Here is a 20,673-nt window from a genome sequence, read left to right as displayed (position 1 = left end):
TTTGTCTCAAGTTTTGATTTCCTGCTTTCTAGCTACTTTTAATTGAACCCCTAAAAACAGTACAAAATTAGAGAAACAACTTTTAGCTTCAACGGGGCATTCAATGTGTGGTGCATAAGCAAGTCCATGCAATGCCTCTGGCCAGGCACTGCACCCCCTGTGGGCAGCTGACTCCACTGCGCATGGTCTTTGGCTGTGCACAGTGGGGGTTTGGCCAAAGGGCCTAGCCTTTGGCCAATCCCTGCACCCGACCGATCCCCCACAGGTGCCTAACCTCACTCCTCCCACTGTGGAGGGTCTTTGGCCATAGATGGAGGCCAGGCCCTGTACCCAAACCCGACGGTGGCCCTTGATTACCGCATGCGTACTGCCGTTGGCCACTGGCCAGGCTCTGAACCTGAACTCACCCACCCCCCCGCAGGCATCCAGCCCCACCACGAAACAAAAGGGCCTTTGGAGTGAAAACAGCTATTCCGAAAGTTCTCTGGGCAAAATTACTCTTTAATCTGAAGATCTGTCCAAAACCAATCAGAAGATATCCTAACACAATCAATGTTCAGAGATAGCCTGTGAGAAACCGTCACCCTTGCACCCTGATCCCATGCATATGACACCGCTTCAATGGCCCGCCCCTCTCTTTTTACCGCCTCCCGAAACCGATGTCACCCGTAACACAGTGGTCGATGATGAAGCACCATACCGCTGGCCCTTTAAGTCACGGCAGGAAGAGGTGATAAGCCCCATCCCCTGGAGATGGGATTGCCCTGCGTCAGAGGATGGTAAAGACCAGAAAGCGGTGCCGAAATCTGGAAGGGAAAGCAAGAAGGCCACCGATTCTACGAGACGCCCCGCCACGTTCCCGGAGGGACGTGGCTTGCACAGGTACGTGCAAGGTTTCTGGGAGCTGGGTGGACGCGCCGTCCCTGGGAGGCGAGGAGGATTCCTCATAGGGCTCCACGGGAAAGGTTGTTCGTGTTGTTTGTGCTCTCCTTGTCTTACGATGACGGTCTCCCTGTCGGCTACACCCTACACTGTGCTTGAACGGGTGTTACATCCCTCACTCCTTCCCCATCGCAACGTTTTGGTTTTGGTCCACAAAGTGAAATACCTCTGGTACCTCTTAGGTAATGGATGCATAGAACCCCAGAAAGAGAAGATGACATCTATCACGAACACACCTCTCCCCACAACAACAAAAAGAAGTGAGAGCCTTCTTGGGCCTCCTGGGCTACTACAGGAGGTTCATTTCCCACTACTCTGAAATGGCCACCATCCATCCGGACCTGCTAACAAAGAACACCTCCAAGAAGGAGCTCCTGAATCCCTCTGCCTCGGTCCGGGAGGCATTCCAGGGACTAAAGAATGCTATAACCAGCAGTCCAGTCTTGATCTCCCCTGATCACACCCAGCCATTCATTCTCCAAACCAATGCCTCCGAGGTAGGCATAGGGGCAGTGCTTTCCCAAGTGACCCCGGACGGGTTGGAACGCCCAGTCCTGTTTTTAAGTCATAAACTCTTCCCTCAGGAACGGCACTACACCGTAATCGAGAAGGAATGTTTGGCTGTCAAGTGGGCTATCGAAAAGCTCAGATGCTACTTGGAGGTGAGGCCGTTCATGCTATATACCGTCCATGCTCCTTTGGTGTGGTTAAGTCAGAAAAAGGGTAACAATCCCAGAGTGATGCGCTGGTTTTTGTCCCTCCAACCATACGTCTTTGAAATCAGGCACAGAAGAGGCGTCCTGAATTCCAACGCTGATTTTCTCTCCCGCATTCCATTCCTCCCTGAGCGGGAAGACTCTAGGGGTGGGGTGTGTCAGAAACCGGCGCCTTTGGACCCTGATCCTATGCATATGACACAGCTTTAATGGCACACCCATCTCTTTTTACAGCCTCCCGAAACTGATGTCACCCGTAACACTCTGGCCGATGATGAAGCACCTTACCGCTGGCCCTTTAAGTCATGGCAGGAAGAGGTGATAAGCCCCACCCCCTGGAGGTGGGATTGCCCTGAGGCAGAGGACGATAAAGACTAAGAAGCGGAAGACGACGTTGTCCACTTTCGGAAGGAGGTTTGGCGAGAGAACTGTGAAAAGGAGCCGAGAAGAACCCTGCCGTCGAGAGGAGCCGGAAGACCCGGGAGACGGTGCCGATATCCTGGAAGGAAAGCCAGGAGGCCGCCGATTCTACGAGGCGCCCCGCCACGTTCCCGGAGGGAAGTGGCTTGCACAGGTACGTGCAAGGTTCCTGGGAGCTGGGAGGCAGGTGGACGCGCCACACCTGGGAGGCGAGGAGGATTCCACATAGGGCTCCACGGGAAAGGTTGTGCGTGTTGTTTGCGCTCTCCCTGTCTCACAGTGACGGTCTCCCTGTCCACTGCACCCTACACTGTGCTTAAACGGGTGCTACATCCCTCACTCCCTCGCCATTGCAACGTTTTGGTATCTTGCGCTAAGAGATGTGCATTTTCCTTGTCTATTTTGGGTGTCAATGATCCTCCCTACGAAGAGCTGCCCCCCCTGAAAGAGATGTCAAGGAGAAGAAGGAATTCCCTGAAGCATATGTCTAGTGCTTGTTTCATCCTGTTTTGTCATATTGCTTTGCGCACCCATTTGGTCTACGAGTGAACCAATAAAGAGAACGGTTGACTGTCTACAGTCGTTGTGCAACCCCTGTGTCACGTTACATAGCCTCGAACACCGTTGGCAGCAGATCACCCTAATTTTAGAGAACAGTACCAGATTGCTATGAACTTAACTATTCACCTGCTTCCATAGCGAATTATAGTATTACAACCAGATGAGAAACCTCATTAGTCTGAAGACGTCCAAATGTAGCGCTCGTTTGACAATGCTTACACTGCCAGAACCCCCTTTAGCGATTTTTTTTTTAGATTGTTTTTTAAAAGTTTTTATTTTCTATACGAACAAAGCAATTTGGACAGTTTTGCACAACTTTGTTTACATCACTTAATCGTGCTACATCTGGCATCTCAGTTTGCAGTGAATGTAAGACGATAGATATACAACATAATACTGTAACATTGCATTGCTCCACCCCCAGATCACGGCCATATTCGATCAGTCTAAGTCTTCCTCAAACCCAACAACACATGGTGGCTCACAAATGTTACCCCGAAACTTGTTCCAAGCTCCCCAGATTTTGTCCCACTTCCCCGGGCAGCCACGGTGAATGTAGACAGCTTTTTCTGCCACCATTGCCTCATCCATGTCTCTACACCACTTATTAAGCGTCGGCGAAACAGCCGAACCCCACAACATGGCGATGTTGCGCTTCGCCATCAGCATACCCAGCATCACCCAGTCTTGTTGCCGGTGGTTAAGATCATTAGGTTCCCACACATTAAGTAAACAGCGGCGAGGCTCCGGCAGTAAGGAGATGTCTATTGTTTGGGAAATCGTGCGCATAACTGCTGTCCAGTATGATGTCATGTGCCTGCAGTCCCAGATGGTGTGGAAAAATGTCCCCTCCTCCCCACAGTTACGCAGGCAGAATTTGTGCGCAGCTTTCCCTATTTTGTATAGGGTCGTCCTGGTATAGTACGTACGGTGCAGCACCTTAAGTTGGACCAGCTTCAACCTGGAGGGGATGGCAGTAACCCGTGGTGAGGAAAGGGCCTCCTGCCAGTCAGAGTTTCCAAAGGAGCCCACGTCCACGGACCAGTTGTGTTTCAATGCGGACGTCACGTCTGGGAGGTTATTGACAAGCTTCCTATACGTGAAGGAAGTGGCCTTATCCTGCATGTGTTCTGTCAGGAGTCTGTCCTCAAGGGGAGATGACTCCTGCAACCTTTAGTGATTTTTGATATAAATTTAACATCTACTAATTTCATAAGATTTGATCAAATCAATCTTCCCTTTTTAAAATCTAAACTGCTGCTTCCTATGTCCCCATTCTATTTCACAGACATAATTAAAAACAGGCTTATGGTACAAAAAGTTATCTATGTAACAATGAAACAATGTATCTAAGAATTTAAAGGCAACATTTCAATTTTAAGACTGTACATTAAACATAAAGCGAGAGAACACACTATATAGTAATCACTAACTTGTTCTTTTTCAGATGAAGAACGTATTCCTTCCCTTCAACGGTAATAAGATAAGCTTTGTGGTCCTGAAAAATTTAAAGAGAAATCCAATGTGTGTTAGAACAGTAAAAGCAAAAGCATGACAAAAAATCATTAATCAATCAAATGTACTGTTTTGTCAATGAGAAACCTAACAGTTATTAAGCACAGTGAGCTGGTACACCTTCATATAAATCAGACATATATCTAACCTTTACACATAAACAATCAAACACCAATAACATTCTACTTGTTTTTACCTGCTGATAAAAAAACTGACCAAATTAACAAAACTCACACTTGATTCAAAAGCTACAACAAAGTTGTATGTTTTATGTAAATTACCAATCAAAATTTGTATTTCATAATTTGCATTCTTTTAAACATTGTAATAACTGAAAATAAAGTAGACATTAAATTCAGAACCAACAATACGTTTGGAGTAAAAGGTAGCTAATTTTCTCATGTTTTCAGTTTTGTTCATACCTGTGCTAACATAGTGACAAGTACTGGCAAAACCAACAGGCTTCGCCTTTCTAAGCTACTGACTTTGCCAATGGTTTTTAGACACACTGCACAGCATCCGCAATGTTCTCGTCTAAAAAATGAAGCAGTGCTTTTTTTTTTTTTTAGTTACTGATCCGAGTTGGTAAAGCACCCTGGTAACAGAGAGCAAAACGAAGTGCAGGGGGAGAGACGTTCACGAGGGTAATGACTCGAAAACACATGCAGTCACCAAATAAAAATGTAGTGCTTGAAAAGCAAGCCGTGGAATCAGCGATTTCAGCCAATCAACGGGAAGTTACATATATGCCTCATCTCATGGGCAATATTTTAGCTAAATTGTTGGCTAACTGTAGAGAAGATAAAGGTCTATAAGAACCACATTTGTAAGGGTCTTTCTCGAACTACACTGAGGAAGCTGTATGACGAAAACGTTAGAGGTGCCTAGTCTTATGGGCAATATTTTAGCTACAGATAGTTTAAATGAACCAATAACAAAGGTCTATAGAAACCACTTCTGTATGGAGTCTTCTCGAGTATAAATACATTATTTCTGAGTTTGGTAAACAAAGTGACTTCCTTTTGATAAACTTATCATCATCCTCGAATCCTCAGATTCAATCATGGTTGCCATCAGGTTCTTATCTGGTTATCACCTCTGTTCTTGCCCCAATTAAGTTCGCTCCTTGGGTTTCATGATTTATACTGTCCGACACTGCCTTCAATTTTCAATCTCATAGTTTACAATTGCTGAAATTCTGTTTTTAAGGTTGAAGACGCTTTTACACTCTGATTTCATGCTCACCTTAATTGAGAGGTGGAGACACACACACACACACACACACGCGATAATTACATGCTCTTCTGTTCAGGCAAACAACTATTGATAGGTATATGCAGATTTGACGATATCCCCGTTATTTATTTATTTTTTTAGTTCGGCTGGCTTCCCTTGCACCATGAAATTAAGTTTAAGTTGTACTGATTGCCATAAATGAAATTCACATTGTCACTGATACCCTACTGGGTGATGAAGTTCCGAACTCATGCAAAGATCTCTATAGGGTGAAAACCCAAGGTTGTGGTGAGTAAATATGTCCAATCAAGCTGGTTTATCTACTTCTCCTTGACTGTGGAGGTCCTGGCTGTTTGAGATCTACCTATTATGACATAATTTCTGCACCACAGAGGGCACAAAAACATTTTTGAGTTAAGTGCTTCAGAAAAATATCATTTGGTATGAGGTCAAATTTTAATAATGCAGACGAGCAGGAGATATTTCGTGTTGATTGTTTTCCAGCTATACTTTGAATAACACTGTCGTTATATTTTGATTTTCTTATAAATAAATTGAATGAAGTAAGTCATTGTGTTTATACAGACCCATTCTTACAACTAAACCAAGCTAAGGATGCACACTACCACAGCGAGCCAGCATACACCTGCCTAACAATACAACGTAAGTGGGTACTGCTTGTAATACCGATGATGTATCTCAATCAATGTGCCCTCTAATTATTTTCCTCTGTTTGCGGCAGTGTAGGGTCTCTGTACGCTGCAGCCCTGCCTATGTGAGCCAGGAACCACACTGCGTGTGTGTGCAGTGCCAAATATCACTCCAAACGTTTGCTTAACCCCTTCCATGCTCGTGACGGAACCGTTCCGTCACGAGCCTCAGGTGGGCTGTGCTGGTGACGGAACGGTTCCGTCATGGCCCCGCCGCCGCGCCTGCGCGGCGCGTTCTATTGAGCGGGCGGGCCGTGACGGAACAGTTCCGTCACAAGCACAGCTCACCCGCATGCCGTGACGGAGCGGTTCCGTCACGAGCACGGGACCGCCGCCCCGCCCCCTTAGCGCTGCAGCGGAATAGCCGCCGCAGCGAAGGGGTTAAAACTCTACCAGCCCAGCTCTGTTAAGAAGAGACATTTTATTCCACTGTCTGATGTAACAGACAGTGGAATTACTATACATTGATTTACACACTATGATTCAGTGTCTCTAGATGTATAGGAAACCTAAAGGTTTATAAGAGACAAATGTGTGCCTATAATGGCTGAGGACACTCTGGTGATCTCTCAAAGTTGGAGGACAGTCTACCGAAAACAGTGGTATTGAGAGTCTCAATACCACTGTTTTCGGTAGACTGTCCTCCAACTTTGAGAGATCACCAGAGTGTCCTCAGCCATTATAGGCACACATTTGTCTCTTTTAACCCCTTGGCCACGGCGGTAATTCCGCTGTGGCGCTAGGGGGGCCGCGCGGCGCTGCCATGCTGGTGACGGAACGACTCCGTCACCAGCCACGGGCGTGCTGTGCTTGTGACGGAGTGGTTCCGTCAAGGCCCCGCCCGCTCAATGGAATGCTCGGCGCAGGCGCGGAATTAATGCCACGCAGGCGCGGCAGCCGGGCCGTGACGGAACCCCTCCGTCACCTGCACAGCGCGTCCGTGGCTGGTGACGGAGTCGTTCCGTCACCAGCATTCAAGGGGATAAACCTTAAGGATTCCTATACATCTAGATTAAGCGAGGCCAAGACATAACTTTGAAAAAACAGATTCCTTGATTTCGGCTTCAACCTGCAGAAGAGTGATCTCATTCTTGGGTGATTCACAATGGGGTTTGAGCACATCTGTGCTACACATTTTCGTAGAGAATGCATGTACTTATGACGCAAAATTCCTACAACTTGGATCTGTGCCTAAAGGAAAAGCCAGTGGTCAGTGCATGTGCTACCATGTGTGACCGTACAAATTTAAATTAGGTGCACACCTGGCATTTACAGATCAATTGGTGTCAGAATCAGCTTGGGTACGGGGAAGGATGGGTGGTAGTGATATGGGTGGGATAGGTACCAGGTGGCTCTGGGTTACATCAGCACGGATCAATGAGATTACACTGTTAATGATATCTGAACCCCATAACAGGTGTCATGAGCACCAGTCACATCCATTCTGCCAACATTTTCTAATTTGTTTCACGCCGTACAGCGGAGAATATAACAATTTCTAGAAAGAAAGAAAGAACAAACAGAAAGACACAGACTGACAGAATCGTGGCAGGCAGGCAGGAAAACAATACTGAATCGGCAGGAAGCTGCATATCCATCAAAAGAACTTCACCCAAGGTGTGCAACTTGACTTCTAAAACTCCTTCCGCAGATTCCCAATGTGAACCCCTCCTAACGGAGTTCATAAATGGAGGTGGGCTAAGTAAGATGCAGACAGATTCAAGCTGTGGGAATCCAAGCAATAGTGTTTACACCTAGAATCGAAGGGCACCCTGGAATCAGCCAAATTATTGGTATCTAGTCATCTATGTATCTAGGTATCTAGGCTCTCACAATTATGATGTCCAGGCCACATCATTATGAAATTGGAGTACGGCCCCCGCATAGAGTTATCCCCACATTCAACCCCGCTCTCCTCAAACTCCTATATTCATGGTCAGCAACAGGTTAACGTGAGCTGATAAGCTATACCGCTGGATCTTCAGGGCTCATCTACTCATGACTGTACCGAGTACAAGCACTCCAGTATGCCACCAAAGACCAAGAAGACCACGTGCTTCCTTCTCCTCAACTGTGCTCAATAAACAGCTGATAAAACTATGTTGGGTAGGACCATTCTGCATGTCACTTGTTGCTTCAGTGTGAAAACAAACTATGTGTGAAAGGAGCTACACTGAGTAAGGAAACAAAGCAGGCTGGCCGACACTGGCTGGGAGTTGCAGTTAGACAAAGGCCATTAGTGCTTTCAGGACTTATTGTAAGTCACACAGTCCTAAAAGCTGCCAAAGGTTTTGCAGTTCTACAGAAAATGTTAGAATTCCCAGGCTTGCTCAAGTGTAACTATTTAAGTAATTTAACTATCACCGACTGACAGCTGAGTCTATCACTACTAGCAACTCTCACTATTCTTAAGTGGTTATTTTATAGGTTCCTTTTAATAATAATAATAATAATAATAATAATAATAATAATCCACATTTGTAAAGCGCACAATCACCCGTAAGGGTCTCTAGGCGCTGGGGGCCGTCGGGAAGATTAAGCAAGCTATTGCCCAGAGTCACATGGTGCTGGGCTAATCTGCTGCCGGAGCCGGGGATCGAACCGTGATCCCCAGATTCCGGAGTCAGTCGCCCTGGCCGCGGCGCCACACCTCTTCCGCTATCGTGGTCTTATTGTAGCTCAAGGTGCTCTTTAGGTCGAAGCCTACCCGACAGCACAGCTAACTGGTTTGCTAATATCATCTTGGGGACATTCAGAAAGCTTCCCTGGGAATGCATTCCACCCGTTGTTTACCATTGGCTTTGTGGTTTGTAACTCACATTTGCTTGCTTTCAATTTGCTGACTCTATTTGTTTTAGCTTGTTAAGCTCAAGTTTGTCCTTCCCTTGCCAAACCCTATTTACTGTATTCGTCCACCAGTGCTGGATTTCTGTAAATAGGACTATAAATCTTGTTCTTATTTTGTCACATTTGCTGTGCATTCAAAATCCTAAAGCAAAGATACCCCTGACATTGAGGGATGTGGGTTGCAATTACAGAATTATGATTATATGATTCTGCATCGTCAAGGAAAGAAATCAAAATCCTGCTGACTACTTCTCACATGCACCTGACTACTTCTCACATGTACCAATACCGTGTCATTGCACTACTTCTAAAGCGGCTAATGCTTATGTAACTTTATCATAAATCCAGTACCCCTGCTGCTATATCGGTGGAACAAATCATGGTAGCCACGAGCAGTGACAGAGATTTGCTCATACTCAAAGACATTACTACACATCGATTTAGCCAAAACATATTCAAACTTTTTATGTCGAAACCAGGTACAATGAGGTGAGAGAGGTGAAGTACCCGTGCACGAAACAAAGCCGCTACTCACTGCCAAGAGAGAAGATACCACCTAACAAGCAGAGAGTGTCCGCGACAACCCAAATGTTAGCATACGGCAAGTGTTTAATGAAGGTACCGGTCCAAGTGGGCAGCAGACGCTGCTATGAGCGGGCCCCGCTCCCAACAGTAGAAAGTTACACAAGTTATGATGCGGCTACATTCCTAAAACCAGATGGGCTGCCTGGATCGGATCCTTTGAGGATTTTTTTGATGTGCTGGAAGAACCAAATAACAAAAAGATCATTAACTATCTAAATATTATGGTGTGTGTAGGAGTAAAAGAAGTGATAATAAAAATATCACACGTTGAAGAAGTGATGTACTGTCACATCAAAAAGGCGTTAAGCACCAAGATCAATCCAATTCCTAATGTTGACTATGAAAGGTACATTTTCAGTCAGGAAAGGCAGAAAGCAGGAGATACGATGGATGAGTTTGTTGAAAAACTTGACTCTCATCAAGCATTGCAAGTTCTACAAGTTCAATGATGAAGAGGCCATGCTTCTCTGGGTAATAGATGGTGGTCTCTCCCATTCAATCAGACAGCGAATGCTGAAACAGACACTCAGTTTGGAGTGAATACTCATGGCTAATAGAACGGAAGAGAGAACTGACAGACAAGTCACTAACATGAAGGCTGGAGCAGCCCTGAGTGTGAAAAGTAAGCCGAAACACAAGGTAGTAGGCCCCAAAGTAGCGTCTCCAAAGAAAAAGAAGTTATGTTTCTGTATGGATTTTCCTTTCTACGTGAATGTAAATGTCCCGCCAATGGACAGATATGCAGAGGCTGAGGGAAAGAGAACCATTTTTTAATGGTTTGCGAACTGAGAGAAAGATCAAGTGCGTCAAGTCAAGAAAACAAAATGGCTGCCAGAAAATTCTAGAGACAATCTAACCACAACCACAAGGCCAAGCAGCAACATCAGTTGAGGCAAGTAGAAACTAAACGACGTTGATTGGCGTCAAAGACTACGTTTTGGAGTGTCATCAGTTGCAGAACTCTTTCTGGAGGTCATTTGTCGCATAATACAGCCAGTCACAAAATGCTTTCAATTAGAGCGATCACATATTGGTTTTTGCGGCCACACAAAAGGAACATGATAAAACTATTACACAAGTGTGTAGTATACTTGCTGTTGCAGGTCTCACTTTGAATGCAGCAAAGTGTGAGTTTCATAAAACAAAAGTCTTTTATGATGGGGAATTGACTCCAGATCCACATAAAATACAAGCATTGCCATTCACTTCTCCCCCACAAGATGTATCTATGCTGAGATCCTTCCTTGGTGTGGCTAGTTACTGTTCAAGGTATTTAAGTGACTTTGACACTGTAAGTGCCCCACTGAGAGACTTAATGAAACAAATTGTTTCATTTCGATGGTCACATGAATGTGAACAAAGCTTCAAGAAAATCAAGCATGTGATTGAGAATACCACTGAAATGGCATACTTTGATCTGAAACTGCAAACAGAGATTGTTGTTGATGCCAGCCCGGTGGGCTTAGGTGCCTTACTTGCCTAGCACAATTAACATCCTAATGCCCTAAAACACATTTTGGCTTATGCTAGTAGGAGTTTGTCACAGACGAAACAAGCTTATTCACAAGCAGAAAAAGAAAGCCTTACTGTGCAGTAGGCTTGTCAGAATTCTCATGTGTTCCTGTATGGAAAATACTTTGTCACCAATGACCAAACATTTCTCCCCATTTTTGGCAATCCTAAAGCAAAGATACCCCTCACGTTGAGAGATGTGGGTTGCAATTACAGAATTATGATTATAGGATTCTGCATCGTCAAGGACAAAATCAAAATCAAAATGACTACTTCTCACATGTACCAATACCGTGTCATTGCACGACTTCTAAAGGGGCTAATGCTTATGTTAACTTCATCATAAATCCAGTACCCCTGCTGCTATATCGGTGGAACAAATCATGGCAGCCACGAGCAGTGAAAGAGATTTGCTCATACTCCAAGACATTTGTACACATCAATTTGGCATAAACATATTCAACATTTCCATGATGACCTTAAATACCAGAAATTCAAAATTGTGCAGGATGAACTTTCAGTTACCCCAGAAGGCATCATCGTACGAGGGTTGAGAACTGTAATACCTAAGAGTCTGAGACAAATAATCATTGGACTGGAACATGAGGGACATTGTGGAGTTGATACTAAACGAACTCTACGAGGCTAAGTGTAGTTCCCTCATCTTGAAGAAAGAGTTGAAAAAGAATTAAAAGGCATGCAATTAGTGTAACTGCTTGTCATCCAAAACAACCCTGCATCTGTTAAACATGTCTGATCTTCCCAAAAAATGCATGGAGAAGATTTTAATTGATTTCTTTGGATTCCTTGACAACGGACATCATCTCCAAGTCATTGTCGATAAATACTCCAGTTTTTCCCTTGTAGAAGATCTGTGGTGAACTACTCATGACAGAGTCATTGAGAGATTAGAAAGTCTTTTTGCAAATTGGCGTGTTCCTCGGAATTTGAAATCTGGCAATAGCCCACCTTTCAATAGTTGAGAATTTAAAGAATTTCTTGCTCATCTAAATGTCAAGCATCAGAAACACACACCTCTCTGGCCCCAGGTGAATAGTGTTGTCGAGCGATTTATGGGCACCCTCAAGAAGACAGTTCAGCGTGCTGGGCTGGAAAGGTTTGAACTTCCAACAGTACTTCAATCTACTCTTCGTGCATATAGGTCAATTCCCCATTATACCACAGGTGAAAGCCCTGCCACCTTTTTGTTTGGGAGAGCCATGGGGACACAGTTGCCACAATGAACCACTGAAAGATCTATTGACCTTGATAAACTTTGCACTACTGATTCATCTCACAAGCACAAAATGAAGACCTATGTAGACGGACACTACTGTGCTAGGAACACTGTGTTCAACAGAGGAGACCAAGTCATTGTCAGGCAGAAACAGAAATGAAAGTCTGATACTCTTTTTGATACTGTGGCCATTTTGGTATTAATTGACTATGGAAACATAGCTGACAGGCATTTTACAATGGAAAACCGAAAATTAAAAATGAGGTGTTGAGGAGCACCACTGCAAACAAGCACTGTCAAAACACATTGTTTGACATTTACCTTTAAAGGCATGATTCACTGGCTCTTCGCTAATGCTTTTTTTGTTACAGAGTCCATTTACACCTCTGATGGTTTGAAGGGCCTTTGCACGTGAAACAGTCAACCAATTGCGAGGCCCGTAAGCATACGGACTCAGTAAATTCAATTAATAAACACAATCTTCTTACAGATTTCTTTACGAATAAAATTCCAACTGTTCAGATGCCTCTGTCCCGGTCAGCCTATTACACCACCCCACTTCGCCAGCTAGAGACTTTTTGGATTCTGTATACTGTTTTCAAACTGAGAATGGGGAAGATTTTGCAGCATTGCTTTTTGTTTTAAAAAAATGTTATATGTTTTTATTGGGTTTTCAAATTTCAACAACAAATTTTCAAATGTACATCACTCCTCCTAGGAAAGACAATTGATGCATGACATATATTCCAATGGCTTCAGTGCTGCGTTAATTTGTAGAGTAAGTGTTACCTGAGCGCAGTAGACAGGTTAAATTTATGTTACATTATCACGTCTGCGTAGCCGCGGGTTAATTCCTCTTAGTCTCAATGCATAGCTGTTCTTGTCTTGTGAAGTGCAAATACTAGTGGCAACTGCATGGGGCCACTAAGAAGAGGGGGAGAGAAAAGGGAAAGCATATCTGGGACCGCAAAGAACAAAATACAATTATCTCAGAGCACCCCACCAGCCCCACTGTTTGGATTCATATTACATTTTGCTTTTGACTGCTATCTGTGAGTCCACCCCCTACTCTGTGCCCTGTGGTTACATGTATATTTGCGCCACCTATGGCAGTTGACTCGGTGCCTCAGGTAGACTGGTGCTGCAATGCACTTATGCGCTCTCAGTCTGCTGGGGTTGGCCCCAGGAAACCCTCCTCTCCCTCACCTGTGCTTCGATGAAATTCAGTTAGCATTGCATCCCAACTCAAAGCTGTAGGGATTGTACGTATACCCATAACATCTTCGCGTCTAATTGCGATGGTTTCCATCTTGGCCCATGCGATCATAGAGCGGCGCCACGCCTGTGCATGTGGGGTGTCTGCTGCCTTCCATCTATTAGTGATTAACCTTTTGGCTACCACTATCTCTAAATACAGGAATCTGGAAGTTACTTTGGTGCTGCGAGTTCTGCGGTATTGGTGCAGGATGTAAGTCGGCCATTCGAAGGGTACCACGTGCTCAGTGCAGGCAAACAGCGCATCCGCCACCTCCCTCCAATATGTGTGAAGATGGGTACAGTCCCAAAGAATGTGTATCAGATCTACATCAATGATGGCGCACCTTGGGCAGACTGAGTCGCGGTTAAAGTACCTGTTGATTTTAGCGGGCGTGAGATATGCTCGCTGGGTTATGTAGTACTGAATTTGTCGGAACCGCAAGTTTCTGGGGATGCGTAGCCGGACTTTCCAATACCCGAGCCCACTCCGTGTCTGTGAATTGGCGGCCTAGGTCCTGCTCCCAGTTAGGTCGGAGTGGGTCTAGACTTACTGCTGCGCGCTGCCTGATCGTGTCCACGAACCACTGCATGAGATGTCTGCCCTGACCCATGACGGGTAGGTATTGCATGGTAACATGTGTCTGTGGCTCATTCGTGAGGTCGCCCCATTTAGTTGCGTGTGTGGCTACTAACGAGCAGTGTAGAAGGAATTGACCCGGAAGCAGCCCTATCTCCTTCACCAGTGTCGTGTATGGAATAAGCGTTCCATCGTGTTACAGGTCTCCCAGGGATTGAACACCTGCTTTGTGCCAGCCCCAAAGTTCGACATCTGTGATCAGTGTCCGGCCCCTAGGAGATCCTTCTATAGGCAGCGCCGGGGCCTAGGGTGTTATGTTCCTGGTTATGTAGAGGCCCCTGCAGAAACACATATATGTCACCTTGAGCAGTAAGGGCTTGGGAGGCCTTCCATTCGCACCAGAATGGAATAGCCTCACCAGTTGCGCTAGTGTATGGGGCGGCTGTGTGGTGGCAGTATTGTCACGTTGTTGATCGGCCAGCCACCTAACTAGCTACTGTAATTGGGCAGCCAGGTAGTACTGCTCGAAGTTCGGAGACGCTAAGCCTCCCAGATCCATAGGCAGATACAATTTCTTTATGGATACTCTGTGCCGGGCGCTGCCCCATATAAAGTCCCTGGTCACCTTCTCCAACTCGCTGAAAAAAGAAGCGGGAATGTACAGCGGTAGATTCGTGAAATAGTATAGGAGCCTCGGGAGAGTCACCATTTTAGTAATTGCCACTCTACCCATCACGTTAAGTGGTAGCGTGCTCCAAAACCGCATCTGGGATCTGATAGCTGCTAGTGCTCTACCCAAATTACTATCGAACAGGTCCGCAGGCTGCCAATATATTCTTATGCCTAGGTAGTGGAACAAATCTGTTCTCTACTGAACCCTTCCGCCATTAAGGATGAAGCCTGGGTCAGGGTACCCTTCATTGAAGGAGCATACACATGATTTATTGGCATTTACCTTCAGTCCTCTGCGGCAAAGTCCCGCAGGATCAGTGTCAGTTGCTGAGGCACATTTTGTATGTTACTGAGGTATATCAATAGGTCATCTGCGTATAGTGAGTGACACCCTATGTACACCATCCCCCAGGGGGATGCCTTCTCCCAACTGGGTGTGTATTGTCTCCGAAAGTGGCTCTGTGGCGAGCGGAAAGAGGAGGGGTGACAACCGGCATCCTTGTTTAGTCCCTCTCTTCACTGGGATCGCATCTGATAGGTAGGGGCCCATTTTGAATCTAACAGACGGTTCAGTATACAGCAGATGGGTCATCTTTAGGAATGTCACGCCCAGGTTGTATTTCTCTAGGGCCGCAAACAGGAATTCCCACTCTAGTGAGTCAAATGCTTTCTCTAGATCTAATACTAGACAGCCTGCATGCGGCCAAATGCGTTCGGAGTCGGACGCGATCCTAAAGAAACGACGCAAGTTAAGTGAAGTACTATGAGATTGTACGTAGCCATTTTGGTCTGCGTGCATTAGAGTGGAAACCATCTGTGCGAGCCTGTCTGCCAAGACCTTGGCTAGTATCTTGTAATCGGTATTAATCAAGGTGAGAGGCCATTATGAACCTATTTCTGTAGGGTCTTTGCAGAGTTTAAGCAACATCACCAGATGCGCCTCCGCAGAGACTGAGGGAGCCGCCGGCTCTCCAGAGCAGTCACATACAGTGTATGCAGTCGCTGTGTGAGCGACACCTGATATGCTTTATAGTGCTCTGCTGGTAGCCCATCCTGCCATGGTGTCTTTCCTGTGGCCGATCTCCTCCAACGAGATCGGCTCATTCAGTATTTCCCTATGCGCCGGCATCACCTCAGGTAGTTGTATGGCGTCTAAAAACATTCCTACCTTTTACTCATGGACCCTGGGATTGGTATAATTGGACATAGTGATGTGTCATGTCTGCGTGTATTTTGAACTGTGTGTATAGCATGTGTCCCGGGTCTGGGCAAAGCGCACCTTTAGGCTGGTGGGAGTGTTCTTGCCGTATGAGCCATGCGAGCATACGACCCGCCGGTCTGCCGAGGCATGTGTCCAAGCTGTATGCGCCGCATAATTATAGCACCTGAGCCGCTCCAATTGTTCAGCACGTTCTGCGTGCAGTGCTTCCAGGTGCTGTGTGCCCCCGCCTCCCCACAGATTTCGTGCCTCAGCAGCTGCTCTTCTAGGGAGTCGGATAGCTGTCTGCATATACTCCAGGTGGCCCCCAAGCAGTGCCCCCTCCTGTGACTTTGAAGGCTTCCCACTCCAGCAATGCGTTGTCTACAGTGCCCGCATTACCCTAGAAACATTTGAGGATCAACGTTCCCAAGGATGAGCGGAACTCTGGGCCTTCCGGTGAAGATGGTTGGAGTTGCCATGTGGGGACCGGGGGGCGGGCAGCCTCCCAAGTGAGCTGTAGCTGCTGGGGATTGCAGCATTACTTCTTGATCCTAAAGTTAAAAATAATCCAAAATTACGCTCCGAGATTGGCATGTTACCTTCGTCGAAGGGACCATCTCTCGCCGGACCTAACTTTATGGCATTGGTTGCCAGTGAAAGAGTGAATATTTTTTTTATCTAAGCCTGGTGCACAAAGCTATGGTTAGTCCTTAAAGGTCCCCATTGCAGCACAGGTGTTGGTGGTACTCTCCAGGCCTCTCTTAAAAATGAACTTCTTGTGAAGACTCCCAGACCATGGGTTGCGGGTCCACTCTACTGCAGCAGCCATTAAACGGAATTAAATGCCACTATAATTGGCAAAAATCAGACCTTCGGACAGTCAGGGAACTATAGACGACATGGCTGTTTCCAGTTCCTCGTTTATTGGGGTCTCAAATTTTACAGGCTCTTTTTAGTGATGCTCATGGAGTATGGGTTTTGAGCACCAAGTTACCCTACTTTAAAGTGTACATTGCACTCTACGAATACCAACACTAAACTAAACTACCATCAAGGTCTTGCAGTTTCAAATATTATTTTTCACTTGTCATGTATAATGGAGAGAAAGTCCCAAGTTTAGCTGCCCGAGTAAGATGCACACACTTACCAGTTGTGACCAGGTGGACATAAGGAATTTTTAAGAAATAAAACTAAGGATTAGATGAAGATCCAGAGGACAATGAAGAGGAATGCTTCTGAAGAATGAATGAATTAATGAAGAGAAAAAAGATTGTATAAATGACTGAATGAAGAGAAAACTGCTTCTCAGAAATACTGATACCGAGTCATTACTGTTGTGTGAGTCTTACTGCATGCTTTATTTCACCTATTTTTTATATTCTTATGGTGCCAGTGCACAACACTTTGCAACTACACTGTCACTCAGTCTGTTTCCAGGAGAGCGAGAGAAAGCGAGAGAGAGAGAGAGAGAGAGAGAGAGAGAGAGAGAGAGAGAGAGAGGAGCGTGGGGAGGGGCCCACTGCACTCTAGGAGATAATTGATCACAGCAATTATTTATATTCCAATGTTTCACTTATACGAATTGGATTTGGCTTTTAAATAAATTAACACATCTCAACGAACAAGAGCTAATTTCTACACCATACTTTTGATCTATTTGTCTTCCTCTAGGAATTTTGGGTAAACCCCCTTTCTCAGAAGGTACAATAAGCTCAAGTCTATAATGAGACAAAAGCACCAGGGGGGGACCTCCTCTTGTTACAATGGCTCAGAAATCTACCCATTGATGGGATAGGAAGCTCGCCCTAGAATATATAGACTTCTGAGTTATTACAAGCCCTGGACACCATGCAGTGATGTGGCCATCATTTTTTCCTGGACCAATTAAGAAAATTCATTTCCCATTTATTATTGCGAAAATCCCAAGATCCCTAAAGATCAACCAAAGCTATTCTTCAACATGCACTGAAATAAAAAAAACAGCTCCAGAGCAAGGGCTTGCAGAAAGCGTGAGACAAGAAATACGCGGTTGCCTGCAGGTTACTTCGATATGAACTTGACTTACGAAAGTCGCTAAGAGTGCCTTGGCTAGAACAGCATGGCCTTGAACCACAGGTTTGAGACAATGCCTCTAAAGAGAAAAGGTGGCCTTTTACACAAGACTCTACCCAGTGGCCAAAGCAGGCATAGGAAGACATTGTTTGTGTCAGGGTATATAGACTCGTTACACTCTTGGCAAAAACGGAGTGATTTTAAAATCGTGACTGTGGAAAACCCCTCTCTTCTTCAGATGGTGTATTTGAAAGTACCCATGAAGGAAGATCTCTGGAGCTTATGAACAAAGGTTAGGACTTTCCAATAGGACTTAAATGTGAGACAGTGGACTGAAAGAGCACTTCATTTTTATACCTCGCAGTATAGGGAATACTTTCTTTCAATGCATCATCTACGGAGTAAAAGTAGCTGTTACTAGAATAAAAGTCTTCCAAGTCACCAGGTTGGGGTAGGGCAGAGATACAACTAGAAAGGCCCAACACATTGTCCACAGACCAAAAACACAGCAAGAGTACATAGAAGGTGAGCGTGCTGAGCTGTTCCTGTCCATATACTCTGGTAGGGCTGCTTGTGAATTTGAGGACCCTCTCACTTTAAACCATGGTCATGGCCTTCAAGGTGAGGAATGTGACATTTTGCTCTGGAATGCTGGCATAGGGCTTCCTTGTCTTGGGCATCAAAGGCTGTTTATCTGTCAATCCAAATAATCAGTCAGCAGAGGACACTCAAGATATAGCACCTGAAAATGGAACAACATACAAGGTCCCTTTAAACTCAATCAGAGATGAGAACAAGTACACTGTGTATGTCTCAATTGATTTTAGTCTCTGGTAAGACGAAACTGTGTATGTGTTCCGGCTAGATTGCCACGTGCACACAGGAAACCAAAGGCAGGAAAAGACCCTGAATTGACCGTGCTTTTGCAACTAGTTGACTCAGAAAATAAGAAGTAGTCTTCCAAAGGGCCTTGATACATCCCAGAGGATTAAAGGGTTTTCCTGATGATCTGTGATAGATGTCAGGGTTCTCAGAGATCAGATAAAATCTGATATACCTCGTTAATTGTAAATCAGACACTGAAAGAAACAAAGGCTCTCACTATCAGGTGCTTACAGACCCATGGGGAAAGGGACCCGTCTAAGGAGGCATTGCTTAAAATCCCATCCGAATTCTAAGTGTGGCTTCTTCAGCAGCTTAGTAAATATATCAAGGAGCCTAGTTCAGATCAAAAGGGAGGGCTTTCTTTTAATAATGCATACAACCTAAGGAGACCTCGGAAGGGCTAATCAGCTAGGAAGTGGAACTAGGCATCTTGTAAACCTAAATCAGGTGTGTAAGGAATTATATACCTTTGGAGCTGTCCCCAAATTTACTTCAGTTGCTTTTAATGGTATGAGATCTCTGCGTACTGACACTACCCTTCAATGCTGAAGTGTATGTGTCCTGTCCCTGAACATGTAATGTGAAACTAGTTACACCAAATGTGCTTATATAACTTTAGCGTAAGTTGGCCCACAAAATGCATGGCGTAGTGTATATTTGCACTAGACACAAATATGACTAACGTGTTTGGCTTCGGTAAACATTATTGTGTGCTAGTTCGGCTGCGTCCTTGAGTAACTGCAGTGACACAGTCAAGTAAATGTGATTAACCATTAAGAAAACCTAATGTCATCCCTTAGTGTTCCCTGTAAGTCCACAGTGTTGTGTACTTAAAATGTAAAAGTGGAAATACTAACTATTAAAGAAAAGCTGTCAAAGTGGTTTGCCAATGTGTAAGTCAGGTTGCCCATTTCCCCACAGAAGGCATAAATATAAATAAAATACACCTTTTCACAAATATACTTGGCAAAATAGTCGAAACTTAATTAAAGGTTCTTTTCCTTTTTTTAATCAAAAATGCAATTTAGTTGTCGAAGTAAATTTTGGATAATTGTTGTAGATAAATTACTTTTAAAAGTGTTCTTTATGCTGCCTCAGATCAAAATGGAATTAAAACCAATTTAGCAGGCTGCCTTCCCTCCAATGACTCATTTGCCTCCTAATTAGGTGTGACGTGCATGCCTCCTGGAAGACAATACAGTCCCAAGTAAGAGCACAATGGCTTAAATGGTGCTAGCACTGGAAACTTGGGAGAAATAAGTCAACTGGGTGGGTACAGGATCAGATGGCAACACAAAGGGACTGACAAAACTGCCTCCACTTTCAAGAGGATATCTCAAACCCGGATCCAGGTCATCGAAACCTATTCATGCCTCAGAGCCCTTTCAGACATTGGTCTCTGTCCACAGCAGGAGGGAAAACTGGCTCCTCAACAAGGTATGGGTGTTACCTCAATTTCGGTGGGCTGCACCTGAAAGGGGATAGCAGGTTCTAGTAAGAAGGCGGCGAGGGCCACCTTGATTAAGGATCGATGGAACGTTAACAGTAAAGGTATGGTGGAAGGGATGCAGAAAGGCTGCCTTTCCGATTCAAAGTTATCAGGATCAGGTATTGGGAATGTGCCAGTTTTGGCTTGTGGAATAGGATAAGAATGCCACCTTAGCATCACCATCTCATAACATTAATGGACCCTAAGGATCACATATCGGAAAAAAAGAAAAATTCTGACTGATGGCTAATAAGACACC

At 45.0% G+C, this 20,673-nt stretch overlaps 1 protein-coding gene across 1 annotated transcript in view; it reads right to left on the bottom strand.

Moving 5' to 3' along the window:
* ADAM9 (ADAM metallopeptidase domain 9) overlaps positions 1 to 20,673 on the bottom strand; it is a 491,300-nt gene that overhangs the window by 336,799 nt on the left and 133,828 nt on the right. Inside the window, exon 3 of the mRNA XM_078666483.1 lies at positions 4,073 to 4,137. Within this exon, the coding sequence (XP_078522609.1) occupies positions 4,073 to 4,137 (65 nt within the window). The remainder of the gene's footprint in view (positions 1 to 4,072; positions 4,138 to 20,673) is intronic.

This window comes from Lissotriton helveticus, chromosome 11, assembly GCF_964261635.1.
Source record: "Lissotriton helveticus chromosome 11, aLisHel1.1, whole genome shotgun sequence".
NCBI classification, from domain to species: Eukaryota; Metazoa; Chordata; class Amphibia; order Caudata; family Salamandridae; genus Lissotriton; species Lissotriton helveticus.
Note: the sequence above shows the minus strand (reverse complement) of the source record. Positions and strands in the feature narration are given on the sequence as shown.